Genomic DNA, 16971 nt, shown 5'->3' with positions numbered 1-16971 from the left:
ACACAGGTTTTGTTATGAATTTTCAATTGATTCAACATTGGGAGAGAAAAAGTCTGTCACCAAATATGAATACATGAGAACAAATTAGTTGTCAATCTTCACACGATATAGATTCCATTACAAAAACAAAACACAAATGCTATCATCCCCATGATGACAAAGTCAGGAATTCTGAAGACATGATGTAATTTCAGTTGCTGGTAATCTTGGCAAGAAGTCTACACCGACATGGACAGACCCCTACATGTATTCACTAAATCTAAAGAGCTTGGCACACAGTCCATGTAGCCGACAATGAGATGCAAATGATATGCGGTTAAGGTCTCCTCAACTAACTTTCAGCTGCTTGTTCACTTTCTACTATTTTTATAGTAATTTATACAAAGGCACAGACTTATTCTACCTGCAACTTAAAACTGATAGTGATTTTGTAGCTCATTCTTTATGATTTTTCATACTTTTTGGTAGCCAGTCACAGACACTTCGTGTTCGTGTCGGCTACATGGACGATCTGCCAAAACACTTTTGGCAATCTTTCACATGACCACAGTGGATAAAACATTTGCATTTTGACAAAGTTTATCCTTAGGCTGGCATCCATAATGAAATGTACCATTCACAATTGATTTCACTCTATTGTGAATGGCATCCATAATGAAATGTACCATTCACAATTGATTTCACTCTATTGTGAATTCTTGGATGGGAATTCACACTCAAACTTTTTTCTTGGGGGTTTTTCTGGTATGACTGGTAACTACGTGTATACTTTGCTTACCCTGGACCACAATGTCAACATATTGGAATTTCAGCCACACAAGGAAATTGTTCAGACAGGGTTATTTTAACACATACTTTTTTTGGAAACATAATAGCTGAAATTGATCATGTAAATACAGCGTACGTGGAAAATCACTAATATTTGAGAATTGCGACGTTGTACAAAGTGGTGGGAGTCTGAATCCACGTGATAGTACCATGAAATTTACACTATGCAAATGACTACAGGTCATTCAGAGATTGAATAAATGGCCGCATTCTTTATGAACACCTTCTGAAACCACAAAACAATCTCCTCAAGACTTTCAAGAAATTAATGGACTGGATACTGAGAATCCTGTTTGACACTGAGGAATCTCTATGAACACACCGGATTTACATAAAACTTTCAGCACACATAGTATCCCTTATCAGTCACAATAAATTATTTTAACAGTAGTTACACATATATCTACACACATACACAAACAGATGTACAGATGTACAGAGACAAAAATCAGAGACAAAAATCTCCTCAAGACTTCAAGAAATTAATGGACTGGATACTGAGAATCCTGTTTGACACTGAGCACACCAGATTTACATAAAACTTTCAGCACACATAGTATCCCTTATCAGTCACAATAAATTATTTTAACAGTAGTTACACATATATCTACACACATACACAAGCAGATGTACAGAGACAAAAATTTTTCATTGATAATCGTCAAACCTAAATGTACATCCACTTCAACTAAAGTTGTAACTGTATGAATAGGAGAATTTCTTCTTACAGAGTGAGATTTCAAGAAAGCACAATATTCAGATTACAATTCACTGAGTTTACATTTGTAAGAGTGAGATAGTGTCAGGCTGGTGCTAAGAGACGATTGGTTCCTTCATCCTTCAAAGATGTTTCTGTATTGATGCTGTGACCATGAAATTCAATTTCAGAGACAGACAAAGCATATAGTTGTTTGTTCATTGGAAAGAAAAAAGATTTATATTATCACATTAACCCACCAAATACATCACCTCTTTCCGTTGAACTTGTATCCGTTTTTATATGAAACTTTTTCATTTCCACCAGTATCTCAGAGTCAAAATGATCAACAAAGTCATTGCCGTTGAAGCTTTTCATATTTTGAGCACTGCCAAGTTGTGTGATACTGTGTCCTTCACAACTCATGAAGGTTGTCAATTTCCTGACATTGATAGATATCACTATCACTGGCTTAGAAATCAGCATTGGGTCCAATAATCATCTTCCTCAGTATGTTAAATCTAACATCTACAACACTGATAATTATGACGGTTAGGAAAAAAGCCATCAATCAAATATATGTTATTGCATTAAAATTCATTATATTCTGATCAAAACCAATTTGTAATCAAAGTTCAAGACATTTCTGCTGTTAGCAAAAATATTAGATCCTGTTTAGTCCATTGGCTGTCATATGCATTGGTGTAATTTTATATTTTCTCAGATGTACATGTACATGTGCAGTAATATTACCTGTACACGTTATATTTATATATAGAGCCACAGATGCACAAATTGTGAAAGTGTATGTACACATATTATGCTGTTGAGGGATAATAATATGTATGTAAATACATTTACAATGGCTACATCATTTAAATAGCAGTCTCCATCCAGTTAACATCAACCTCTGAAACCTGTTGCTTTTTCAAATTTGTATACGTACATTTTATATGAAGATGCAAGGTAAATTTATCAAAAAATATAACATTTCAAATAAATCAACAAATTTTATTTCAAAATTATGGAGCTTAATTCATTTAAAATCAGAAAGGATGCCAAAGGCAAGCTGCACACACAAATATAAACAAATCACATTGCCACGGCTGATAAGCTAAAAAGTAAACTCTTTTCATCATACAAAGAGCTAAAGCCCAGCTTTTAGGCTGGTCTGCATTGAAGGGATGACCTCAGTGACCTTATCACATTGTTGGATACAGAACAGCTCTTATCTGACCTTTGAACCCTTAACCTTAAGTTTTTGCATACTGGTACATGTACGTACACAAGCGTTCAGCAGAAAGTTCACTTAGGTTTATTGAGATAGGGTCATGGCAGTGGCAATACCCTGACCCTGTGTGGGACATGCTTTGAAATCAAAACAACATATCAATTACCAGTGTACCAGCCTTGGGCTATCTTTGCTGAGTAAATATTTGGGTTATGGAGATGTATTTTGTCTGGTAATTCTTGGAACAATCACATCTACCACAGCACAACTGAAACTAACAGGTCAGCCATCAATATATTAAATGTAGATTAGATGCAGGCATCTGGTAACTTACATTACCAATACACCAACTGACATAGTTCTGTTAGGCAGTCATTTTAAGGGACAGCAGCTGCAATTTTTGATGATTTTTGTTTTATATGTCAACTACAATTTCTTGCTTTACGCCACACAGCATGTTGAGATACACAGATATTCAGCTTGTCATCAAAGTGCAATATTCTTGTTGATAAGTGAATTTTAGTCCATAGATCATTTCCCATATGAACAATAACAGTGCCCTTTACACACACATGTATGAATGCAATCTTGACTAGCAACTGAATAGTTTGTTTCAACATGCTTTGGGAGAAGACAAGGAAGATATTGTTGATATTATACAAAACAAAAATGGTGACTACATCATCAAAAGTTACAGCTACTGTCTCTTTCATAATACAGAATGTCAACACTTATACAGACATATCAACCAATGAACTTATTACATTGATAAGGGATACTCTTTGTTGAGATGTCAAACCATGGTGAATTTTGTAATAATAATTATTCCTTCACGGAAAACCTTGCACTTTGTATAAGTTCCACAGGGTTTGTACACCTTGGGACAAATAAAATTCCAGGGCTTTCCAGGTTTTTTTGACCAGTTTTCCAGGGCTATTTCAACTAAAATCAAGTAATTTTCCAGGGCTCTTGACCATGAAAACAAATTTATACTCGACTTCTATCGACACACCGTACCTATCTACTGCTTTAATTCCTGAGCTTTTTCTTCTAACTGTATAGCTACTGACTGTATTTCAGTTTGTTTTTCTCTTTTGCAGTCTTAGAATTTGCACTCCTAAGACTATCTAACTTTGTGACAAAAGACATTTCCCTGTAGATTCAGCTTTCTTGGAATATTTATTATCAGTCTCAAGTATCTTCATTTTCCAGGGTTTTCCAGGGCTACATCACAATTTTCCAGGGTTTTCCAGGGCTAAAATAAAATTCAAGGGTTTTCCAGGACCGTACGAACTCTGGTTCCATGAATATTAGGCAACTGAAACCTGAGCACTTGAAAAACACTACTGACTGAAATTTGATTCAGTTTGTCAAGTGCGGAGGTAAGTTGATGTAGCTGTTACTATACAACTTCCAAGTACATATTCACATACACTGTGATAAACTGCAGTGCTAAAAACAATTAGTCTAGTTTGTGCCATTGCCTTCCGGCAGATTTTAATGTCACACAGTTCAATCCACCATATTGGTTTCTAGCTTACCTCAGTGCATGTATACAGTACACAACACGTGGCATGTTTTTACGATCATAGATATCTGTTGTCTCTGGATAGAAAGTCTGCAAATAAATAAACATGGAAAAGTTGTATGGAGAGCATAACACAAAACTATATTGATGATTTCAATGCTAGAAACTCAACACAATTTTTTTTCTGTTGAGACAGACAATTTTTATTGCTTTGCATGAATGTGTCAACATGAATGTTCAGACACAGCCTGTGCATACGTTGTCCCTACTTTGACACATTTTCAGGATGGAAAGAGCTTTACAAAGTTGCAGAGCAACAAGAGGTCATTCCAGTACATGCACACACAATGCATTTACACATGTAACTACTTGAAACAGACAATTCTTACTAAACATCCTTTCACAGTAATTGACAGATTTCCACTTTACAGCATGTTTTCAATGAATCTACTATTTCTGTGGTGCCAATTATGAATATTAAAGTATTGTGATTGACAGATTTCATGAAATTGTTTGCAGATGGAACATTTCCCACTCATCATTTTTAAAATTCCGAAATGACTCTACCAGTATATGTCACTTTTTATTGCATGAGTCAAACCAATTGATGATACTTGGAATGTTGTATTTAAATTAGATTCCTTGCTCTCAAATATTTCTCCTGTATCTTACGATTATGATATAAACGTAAAAGATTCTCCTTAAGTGATCCTGATTAACCTCTGCCTCTAGATAAAATTACCCAACAAACTTTGAGGTTTAACCTTTCACCTTTCATGCATATACATGTAGTCATGTAATGCCACAATGGATCAGATGTTGTAGTCTGTATTACAATTTTTATATGATATGTTTTACTGTAACATGAAATTATATGCTACTCTAAAAGTTTTACAATTTTGGACAACCACTTGTGAGGGTTCATTCTGAAGCTCATAGAGTAAATTAGTTTTCACCGGCTCTTTTTTGTGAAATTGATAGAATTAACACAGGGATGGCGGCCATTTTGAATTTCAAGTGTCCATAAATTATTGGCTGATTTATTCTCTAGTATCCAATTTTGCACTGTAACTCCTGATTTTTATTCTTGATTTTGAAAAGGGATGGTTTAAAGTTTCACTGTGAAAAGTTTGAGCAAAAGTTTAATCTTTCAATTTCAGGCAAATACAACCTTAAACACGGAAATGTTTGGCAACAAAGGATAATATACCATTGAACATGGGATGAAGAATTTCATATTTTTAAAAGAAATGCAAGTTTTCTTCTGTGTGTGCTGCAGACTAAAATTACAAATGCAGCTAACCACTGGAAAAGTGTTACAGTGACACAAACACTTAATGTCAAAACCACTCTGATATTTATCTCATAACCAGTCTGATATTTATCTCATAACCAGTCTGATATCCATCTCATAACCAGTCTGATATCTATCTCATAACCAGTCTGATATCTATCTCATAACCAGTCTGATATCCATCTCATAACCAGTCTGATATCTATCTCATAACCAGTCTGATATCCATCTCATAACCAGTCTGATATCTATCTCATAACCAGTCTGATATCTATCTCATAACCAGTCTGATATCTATCTCATAACCAGTCTGATATCTATCTCATAACCAGTCTGACATCTATCCCATAAGTCCATGTATACCCTTTCAGAATGTTTTCCTTGTGTTCTGTGATGAATTGCTTAGTTCTCTTTTTGTTTGTAGGTTGCATAAAAAGTACATCACTCATTTCATAAATATTTAATTGCTTATCATTCCGTGAACAATCGGTTCCCATATATTTAGAGTTACTTGACACTGCTGGTACATTTTTCAAGAATTTGCAACACGAGGTGAATTCTAATTTTATGTTCATCATTACTTTACGAGACAACTGACTGTTCATGCTTATGCTACTGCAATGCAAACATCTGCCATGTATTGTCAGAATTCCGATTCTTTCATATTTCTAGGTGTTATGTACACATTTCAAGCTTCGCCTTTCGCTCGATTACACCACTAGAGACCAATAAAATATGATAAATTTTATTTTGAAGCATGAGAAATCTCATTTACAGTTCAATTAGTAATAACTTTTGACAAGTTTTCCAGCCTTTATTTCTCTGTTTGTAAGATGAAGATTCTTGTTGTGTTCCTTAAAATCATGTGTGCAATATTCTAGGTTATTGTTAAAAAACTACTGTAACTTTGAATCCTGACAAGAATTCACTTGCTAATAATAACACTGCAACACAATACACCAGAGTAAGATCAGAATACAGGTATTGTGTAATTACGGTTAGCATACTGCTTTATTCTACCAGGTACATGTAGGTGGATACACATAGGAGAATTATTTTTTTCAATCATGGAAGACATTGCATAAAGGTGATACTACAAGTTTCAAATTGCTAGGCAACAGTTGCTAGGGGGAATGTGTAAAATTAAAAATATAAGGATTGTCATAATGTTATTGTGAGTGAATACAGGATCATGAAACACATGTGCAGATACTCTGTTGCTATGGTCATGGATCAGGTGACATCACATATTAAGTAAACACACAGAAAGTTTACTAACTATTCACTGCCTCCAAATTTGATCAAAAATATGAATAAGTCTCAGAGGTTCTACACAACAGGACATCCCCTCCATGGCTCTTGGCACAGATTTGGATAGTTGTCGGAGTAATCATCTGATTGAAACAGCAAATACATACATGTACTGTGACATTTAAGTTGCATTTTAAGAGTTTACTGCCAAATCTCAAAAACAAAGAATTTTAACTCACACTTAGGTGTTTTGGGAACAGTTACCAAAATACTACCTTACGTTGTGCAAACAGAATCAAAGTTGAAAACATTTTAATGACAAATAGGCCTAAAATTACACAAAAAGTGGCATAAAATAGTAAAAATTTTGTACACAAGAACTACAGCACGTTTAGGGTACAACTGAATGTCACATTAGTCCTTTAGTATTTCTTCAAAGCTCATGATCTGCATGAAGTTCTCCGACCACTATCGATTCACCAGACATGTAATGCATAACATACCATGAGTAATCTCTAAATTATGATGCAATGTTTATGTATCAAACACACTGACTGTACTCTCACCTTCGGCAGTCCAATTTCCTCCATGGCTCTCAACCAATGATTTATGTTATCCGTGTATCGGAAATGCAAGCCTCTAGTCTGGAATAATAATAAGAAGAATAGAGATGTCATTCCATGTGCAATCTGTGGTTAGAATGCGGAATAAAGAAAATAATACTTTCTGTGGATTCCAACATGTATATTTTTATTTTCACTATGGAGCCATAAAGAGCTATCTGTAAAATACACCAGCTTTAGGTGAGTCCTCTGTTATCAGAACAGAACCCTTGTTACTCTGGATATATTGTTGTCATTTCCTGTCCATTTATTTTCATAATCTTGCTTATAGAAAGCTATCAGTCATAAATAATTATGGTAAACAAAGGTAACATCATTACAGTATGCTACTACTTTTAACTATTACGTATCAGCTACATGTATGTGCCAACCAGCTACCTATAAACTGAACTTCTAGAAATTTTTAGATATTTGAACATTTTACACTGTAACAGGTACTTTACATGCAATAGTTTGGTTTGTCAATCTTTTTGTAAACAAGTGACGCAATATTTCTATTTTGAATATGAGCTTACCACACCTTACCCTAGAAAATGACATGCAATTCAACATATGGCAATTTTCACAGAGAAAGATCCTCACTAGTTACACAAAACAAACATCTGTCTTCACCCAAATAAAAGGGTTTTGAAGACACAGTCTTTCAGTCAAAGAAGGAATCTGACATTGTTTGATACACGTACATGTGTTAAAATGTCATGAAAACTGGAAGTCTGAACCTGACTGGTAAACACATATACTTCTGTGTTTCTGACTCATGAATGAAACGTCAAACATATTTTTAATGGTTTTTTTAAATGGGAAGGAAAACTCCCAATGATGTCAGTTTTATTGATGTTAATCAAACCTAGATGGCTTATAGCCTGTTACTGAAATTTGCTCAATGTTATACTGATGTTGGAAATGAAAGTGACGTGGAGTTTCCTGTCATGGAATACACAGTGTCAGGGAAAGGTCACTGAACTCTACCACTTTCACAACGTTTGGTATTTATTGATGCAAAACTATGATAATCACTTCAAAATTAATCTCCTGTGACACACAGTTAAATGCATAAATTCACCACAGGGAAATCTGTGTCAGAAATCACATCATACTAGTATGTCACATCTGTGTTTTATAATACTACCTAGGCGTGGGCAAAGTTGTTTCTGACATGTACATGCAGCTTGTATCAAATTTGATTCTGATGAAACCTTACAGGTTTATCCCTTCCCTGCAGACATTTCCTCTACTTTCATCAATTCCCGCTGGACATTACCATCTAATTTGATCAAGTGTTAAACAGACAGTTGGAATGATATCCTGTATTTTACGGATAACCAGTTTTCCTTCTTGACCTCCAGTACTAATTATCTACAATGCAATCTGTAGGTCTAGGCTTTCATTTCTCATCGGGTGTTTCTGATATTTTTGGTGATTTCCTGGAACTTTTCCAGTGATTTCCTAGGGCGCGTCTCCAGTTTCTCTTGCCAACTGCAGTGCTCTCATGTGTCAGAAACTTTCATCTTCTGTAAGATCAGCATTCTGATTGAAATGCATCACTCTGTCATCTCAAAACTTTCTTTATCACTCATAAAAAGTACTCCTTTATGAAACTTGCCCGAGTCACACTTCATGACATCAAATTTTCATGACCTCTTTCCCTATTCATACACATCACTGGGAAAATAGCAATTGTGGCAGGCAAAAGATGCTTTGACAAGTTTCAAATAAGTATACATTTTTACAATGTAAGAGTTATTGCAGGATAATATTGAGATGGCACAAATGTTTTACAGTTTGAATGCACTCTTCAGATGATGAGAATTTGTGGGTTTATGACTGCACTGAAGTAGACAGATAAGCCTGGGGACACATTATCGATATCAAAGCCTTGCTTTTAGAATTTAAATCACACTCTCTTCTGAAAGTAACGGAAAATCATGATTGATGAATCAATCATACAGATGAACACACTTGATTACTGACATCAGATAGCCAGAATTTTATCATGTTGCAAGATCACAAAACATAGCACCACAAACATGGCAGATTCATGCATTTCCAGGATTTCAAAATAGTATTAAAATCACATGATTATGACATTTGAGTGATTCTGTTCTTTCAAGCCATTTTATGGATGCTCTGTTTCTAAACAGTATACATGTATTAATAGGCACTGCTACAGGCTTTGAAGTATACGTCAATTTACGCCTGACATAAAAAGTGGGCTTTCAAGGGAATAAGAAACAACACTCCCGGTCATATTTTGCCTTCTTTGTAAGACCAGTCTACATGCCATTTGTCAGTGTCATTTACAAAATCTTTTCAGTAATGGAAATGTATCAGATTCCTCAGTCATGCCCCGTTTTCCTGGCATTTGTAATTCTCCAATATTTCTTTCAATCTTCAACAGCCAACTTTTCAGAATAGTTTCAATTCTAGTTAGAATTACTTGATAATTCTTATACATGTGCCCCTGTTATTCGATATTCAAATCCGAACAGGATTCTGATGCGAACAATTATCAGATTACCAATTATTGAGATTTTATACCCTAGTTTTGATATAATGTGCTACTGCACAATGCAGTACTTCTTTGTTCACTTAAATGAATGGCTTTCCCTCACTGGATACTTGGTGATACATCCAGCTGATGAATTAAAACAATTTGGTGTACCAGAAAGAGTGAAACAACTATCAGTCTTCCATTTGTAAAAGTTTACTGATACCTGACTAAAATGGAGTCTTGAAATGTAACTGGTAATAAATGGGCCTGGGGATTATTTATTAGTGATCAAGTGCAGTTTTATGACAAAAGTTACTTTTACAGGTCAACTAGCTGTAAATTTTGATAATAGTGTCATTAGTAGTTTATCCATAAAACATATGACAGTACGTTTTCTCACTCGTCTCCTTGTAAATTACGTAACACAGCATTTACCTGACAAACACAGTGTATAATATACAATCATAGACTGTTGAGTACATTTGTATCTCAAGGATCTATGATATAATATACAATGTTATTGCAGACAAATGAATTCTAGTAAAATAACAATAGTATTGGCTGTTACATTCAGATATACTGGCTGTGTTGACAACTTGAACTCCAGACATAGGGACTTGATTTCAGGAATGGAGCTAGAAACTTAATTTTGCAAATGATCGAACATACATCAAAAGTTGCTGCTGGAATTTTAACTCAAAAGATATTTCTTTCAATTAATTTTTTCCCTTTGTTTTTGATGTAATGGTGTTTGGTTGAGTGAAAGCTTATATACTACATGTATGTCAAGAAGTCCGGCCGACTTGACAGGATATCCTGAAGTTCTCTTTTCTGTATAATGATGATGACATCACCAATCAAATGAAATCCCACAATATGATGATGACAGCCATAAATAAAGTACCTCACCCAGTGTCTATATCGATGAGAAAATCAATCCTTCATTTGACCCACTTCCTTGATGTCTTGCTCAGGTCAGAGTAAAGCACAGCTCAACAGGCCATGAAATGCTGACTGGAAGCATGTACTACATAGTTAGTATTCTGCAGAGATAACTCTGGTAAGTTCTAGATAATGCTGACAAGTTCAGCTAGACAATCAAGTATTAAATATTCTTCATGCATACACTAATAGCTTGATTCAATTGCACAGTCTTAGCCCGGCTTGCTTCAATAAGTACATGTAGCTTTCCTGGCTATGCCTCTCTCTCTCTCGTACATGTACTTTCCGAAACAAGAAAGACTAAGTACATACACCAGAGAACACTTTTTCTTTTTTGAACCATAGCATACAGTGGTTATAACCCAGACTTTGAATAGACCACGGTAAAACAAAAAAATAGCGTCAATGACACTGTAGCTCCCATCCTGGACTATTTAGTGTTTGTTCTCTGGTCAGATATTTGAACATGTTGACTGTGTGAAAGGGATAAAGTGCATGAAGTGAAAATACTTAAATGAAATGTACTGGAGACAGTGAAATATGTTTAATGTAATTATTCAGAATATAAAATGGAAAAATACAGAAATAGATATATCGAATACTGTGATACAACCATTAACTCAACAAGTCATTTACAATGACATAGTCCCCACTTGTAATAGGAGTATGAGTCTTGATGGGGCAGGAAAATGTGGTCATTAAGAAGTATCACTGGAGTGTACATGTTGAGATCTATGGGCACATAGATCTATGTCGTTGTTCCCAATTTGAAACACATGAGGCATGTCTAAGTTATGGTTCTAAATCGGAAAAAAGATCAGACCTCTAGCAGTATTGGCCAGCCAAGAAATACATAAGCGCATTATAAATGAGGAACAAGATGTGACATCGTAAGGTCTAATATCCTATCAAAATTGGAGGGTATAGAACTTGTGGTTACTGAGATATGCATATATATGTATAATCAAGGTCAAAGGTCATCGAGGTCACATAACATTTTGAAAAAACAAATTATATTGCTAATTAATCCCTATATGCCAAAAAATCAGATCTCTAGCTCTATTCGCTTGCCCAGAATTAGATGTGTACATAATTAATGAGGTAAAGCATGTGTTGTCATAAGGTCTCCCATCCTACTAAATACAAAGGACATAGCACTTGTGGTTACTTATTTATTGACATAAACATATATTTTAGGTAAAAGGTCATCGAGGTCACATGACATTTTGTCAAAAAATTTCTCTCCTATAGTTATCCCTATATACCAAAAATCAGACATCCAGCTCTATTGGCTCGCTCAGACTGAGATATGCGCATAATTATTGAGGTACAGTATGTGGCGTCATAAGGTGCCCAATCATACCAAACATGAAGGGTGTAGCACTTGTGGTTACCGAGTTACGGAAAAATATGTATATTTGAGGTCAAAGGTCACCGAGGTCACGTGACATTTTGTCAAAAAAATTGTTTTGCTAAGTTATCCCTATATACCAAAAATCAGACCTCTAGCTCTATTGGCTCGCTCAAAATTAGATATGTGCATAATTAATGAGGTACAATATGTGGCGTCATAAGCTGTCCCATCATACCATACATGAAGGGTGTAGCACTTGTGGTTACTGAGTTATGGACAAATATGTATATTTGAGGTCACAGGTCACAGAGGTCACTTGACATTTTGTCAAAAAAATTGTATTGCTAAGTTATCCCTATATACCAAAAATCAGACCTCTAGCTCTATTGGCTCGCTCAAAATTAGATATGCGCATAAGTAATGAGGTACAATATGTGGCGTCATAAGCTGTCCCATCATACCATACATGAAGGCTGTAGCACTTGTGGGTACTGAGTTATGGACAAATATGAATATTTGATGTCAAAGGTCACCGAGGTCACGTGACATTTTGTCAAAAAAATTGTTTTGCTTAGTTATCCCTATATACCAAAAATCAGACCTCTAGCTCTAGTGGCTCGCTCAAAATTAGATATGTGCATAATTAATGAGGTACAATATGTGGCGTCATAAGGTGTCCCATCATACCATACATGAAGGCTGTAGCACTTGTGGTTACTGAGTTATGGACAAATATGTATATTTGAGGTCAAAGGTCACCGAGGTCACGTGACATTTTGTCAAAAAAATTGTTTTGCTAAGTTATCCCTATATACCAAAAATCAGACCTCTAGCTCTATTGGCACGCTCAAAATTAGATATGTGCATAATTAATGAGGTACAATATGTGGCGTCATAAGCTGTCCCATCATACCATATATGAAGGGTGGTAGCCCTTGTGGTTACTGAGTTATGGACAAATATGTATATTTGAGATCAAAGGTCATCAAGGTCACATGACATTTTGTCAAAATATCCGCGATGTCTGCGTGAACGGATGGACTCACGGATGGACGAACAGATGGACATGACCCAATCTATAAGCTCACTGGACTTCATCCGTGGGGACTAAAAATTGTGTCACTGCATCCTTTTTGCAATGAATACGATGAGAAGCTAAATTTTTATTTTTTGTGGCCTTATACATGGGAGTCTATGGAGATCTGCCTTATACATGGGAGTCTATGGACGTGTAAACTAAAAATATGCAAATTTCACCACGATTTGCCCAAATTTGGGAAAGGTCACTCCTATGCACTTCCATACCAAGTTTCAAATCAATCGGACTGGTGGTTTCAGAGCAGGAGATTTTTTGACCAAAATGGGAGAAATTACAAAAAAATTCATGAAAAATAGCAAGTCCAAGATACTGACCCAAGATGTGCACAATCATTTCATGTCAGCCCAAAGTACTTACATGCTAATTTTTCATGTAATCTGCTCAGTGGTTATTGAGTTTTTTCAATTTTGACTGTTTTTACATTTTTTCACTTAATTTGCATATTTTTGGCAATGACAACTTCATTTGAACAAAATCTCATCTACAGCCCATCATCCATGTACACACCAAATATCAAGATGAAATGTACAGCGGTTTTGGAGTTTTTGATGTTGACGGACAGACATACAGACATACAGACATACAGACATACAGACATACATACATACAGACATTTTCCTAGCCTATATATAAATAAGAATAGCTTCCATTGCCATATATACATATGGCTATGGGAGCTAAAAAACCAAAACAGAAATATGAGTACTCTTATGCACATGTTATATACATTGTATGTATTTGTTTGTTTGTACCACTGTAACAAGACTTTGAATGACTCATTTTCAAAAGAATGCTGCTGGAATTAGAATTATCGATGTAATATTTTATTCCGGAGTAGGCCTATTGGATAATGAGACAGACAACCTCTTGGGGTGTAATGATTATGTGAAACTACATCCAGAAAACTCTACAGGAGCAATTATCCAGAAGTCCATCAAGGTTATAGACTTTGGTGTTTTTGTTTCGCTGATTATGGTAATAACAGTTGTAGTACCGGTATGTTACAAATAAGAAATTCTTTGCATCATTCTGATGGCCTTGGGTATGGATGCAATGCTATAAGTATAGGAGAGGACTTGTGCACAGATAAATTTTCACAAAAGTATATCATATATTGTGAATATTTACAGAAATTTTCCGACAACTTTGGCAGCTACATGTGCACTGAAGTGAAAAGTAACAGTTTTTATCGGACAAGTTGCACAGTAACTCATTCAGTAAACAATGTGTAAACACTGATCTATTGTTACAACAACAAAGGCAGAGGGTTTCACTGCAGCCATCCATTACCACATACTGGACAAACAGCTGGTCACATATTAGTTCTCCTTAGTTTTCCAGCTCACAGAGTTATCAATTTATCAAATTTATCTTGACCCCAAATCAATAACACCACATAAATGTTTATGATAAGAGTGGTATGTTGTTTACATACACTTGATGTACTGATGTTTGTGAAGCAAAAAATAGCTGATTGAGGTTGCATAAGGCAGGCATAAAAATAGACTGTTGATGTCATGGGAGTTGACTTCCTCATTCCATTGGACAACAGTAGGGTGATACTGGGCCAGTGAAAAGTGATTGTCATTTTCTTTGTGATGGGAACACAATGATTTCTTTGCATTCATCATTCAAATCTCTCCTACTTCCAAAGAAAATCTGAGCCTATCACGATGTTTGACTTCAAATAACTTCTAACACTGAATACTAAATACAACATGAAAATATATTTGAATTCATATAATCAGTTTCCCTCCTTCAATCGGTGACAACTCTTGAAATCATATACGTACTACTTTTCATTTCAAATACTTTATGGAGCAGGAAAAACCATCATTGTTACAATTATAAACAGTACATAAATATCATCAAAAGTTATAATTGGTTAATCCCAAGCTGTATAAACATTCATGCTAAACCTGACTATTATTTTTTAGATACATTATTTTCTAAGTTGTTATTGAGACCAGAACAAGTTCCAACAGATATAAGATTTTTTTATGATTAATTAATTCAAAGATGTAAATACATCAACAGTAAATGTAATTTGACAATTATTTTTCAAAGACCTGATATTTAACAAAATTGAGACCAGCACATTTTTATATTGAAATAAATATGTATACAAGTATTGAAACCAGAGTACTTTCTGATCACAAAAAATATTTTGACATGCTGTGCTTAACAATGTTTTCCTATTATCAAAGTATTTACTAATAGTTCCTCTGTAAAGCACAAAAAATCTGATAAACTAAAAAAACATTGGGGATAAAAAATGAAGTACACAAAAGATCAAGAGAGGAAAAAATTCAATATCTACATATTAAACAGAGAATGACAGAACATGCTGACACACCTATCGATAACATATGGTTGTATAAACAGAAGGTGCAATAACCTTTGACCCTATCTCCTATGTAATGGTGTAATATATCATAGTAGAGTATGATGTCATGGCTACAATACAACATGCAGCAACTGTAGGGATTTCCCTCGCGTACTGAGATCTCTGTTATCTGAGTGAACAGTGTGATGTAAGAATACCAATATGGCCAAATCAGCTCTTCATTCATTGGTTGAATCATGTTCATGAACCGTATGACACATCTTTCCACTGCTTACCGCACGGTCCACACAGTCACTTCAAATTCAAGAATTTTCTTCAGCAATTTTCAAGGACTTTTTGAGATCCAAAATACCATTTTCCAGGTTTAATTTTTACAAAATAGCAATATCATTTTACATATCATTTCTCACAATATCATGACCAATTATTTCTGAGTTTCAAAAATTGTTGCCAGATTATAAAGTTTCAAAGACTTTCCAGGACTCAATTTCATTTTCAAGGGCATTTATTCCAGGAGGCTTGAATATATTCAAGTACTTTCTAAGAGCATAGGGACCCTGTTAAAAACATGGTTTTAAATATTCATGTTAGACATTTTGTATGCTGGAAATAATAAGTGAATGTACTTTCACCAGACTTTTTTGTGTTCAAAAAGAAAGCATGTGCCTCAGCTTGAACGACTTTGTACCATTGTTTAACCTCCCACAAGCTTCCTGTACTAAAACAATTAGCAAAGTATGTATATGAGAAATGCCCTTGGGAAAAGAGATCAGCATTTCTGACCCAAACCTTGATGATGTAACAACTACTCCATTAGTGCAAGATATGCTGGTACCAGCTGCTTTTTCCAATCTGGCTCCACTATTAAACTGACAAATTCTATTGTCCAAAGCCAATGTCAAAGGTAAATGTAAATTTCATAATGAAACTCTATCAGTCTCTGTGACCTCCCATGGTTCATTAACATACATAAATGAAATACCAGGGAACTACACACATGCAGACTTTCAGTGAAATTTTAGCCAATGCAGGTATCAATTATTCTACCTTCACTAAATTCCTTGAAAACCTGCATACCAGCTAGGATCAGATCCAAGGGATCCTCAAGCCAGAGCACATGCTTTCTTTTGCACCAATACAAGAATTTATAGTAGTTTACAGTCCTAAATTGAGTATGTGCAATAAATAAGAGTTTATTATTTCCACAATATGAATGCCTGTACACCATAATTGTGTCATAGTACTCATAATGCAATACATTATACAACTCACCTGACTGTACACCA

The 16971-nt window shown here is 35.0% G+C and overlaps 1 protein-coding gene across 2 annotated transcripts in view; it reads right to left on the bottom strand.

Annotated features, from left to right (window-relative positions):
• Positions 1–16971, bottom strand: part of LOC139121047 (ras GTPase-activating-like protein IQGAP1) — a 91751-nt gene that overhangs the window by 58696 nt on the left and 16084 nt on the right. For both annotated transcript variants that reach the window (XM_070685639.1, XM_070685637.1), the window contains exons 4-5: positions 7396–7473; positions 4298–4374 (exon numbers count right to left, since the gene is read on the bottom strand). In XM_070685639.1, coding sequence (XP_070541740.1) covers positions 4298–4374; positions 7396–7473 — 155 coding nt within the window. The remainder of the gene's footprint in view (positions 1–4297; positions 4375–7395; positions 7474–16971) is intronic.

The sequence above is a fragment of the Ptychodera flava genome, chromosome 21 (genome assembly GCF_041260155.1).
Source record: "Ptychodera flava strain L36383 chromosome 21, AS_Pfla_20210202, whole genome shotgun sequence".
Taxonomy (NCBI): domain Eukaryota; kingdom Metazoa; phylum Hemichordata; class Enteropneusta; family Ptychoderidae; genus Ptychodera; species Ptychodera flava.
The sequence above is the reverse complement of the archived record's forward strand: the minus strand, read 5'-3'. Positions and strand labels throughout refer to the sequence as shown.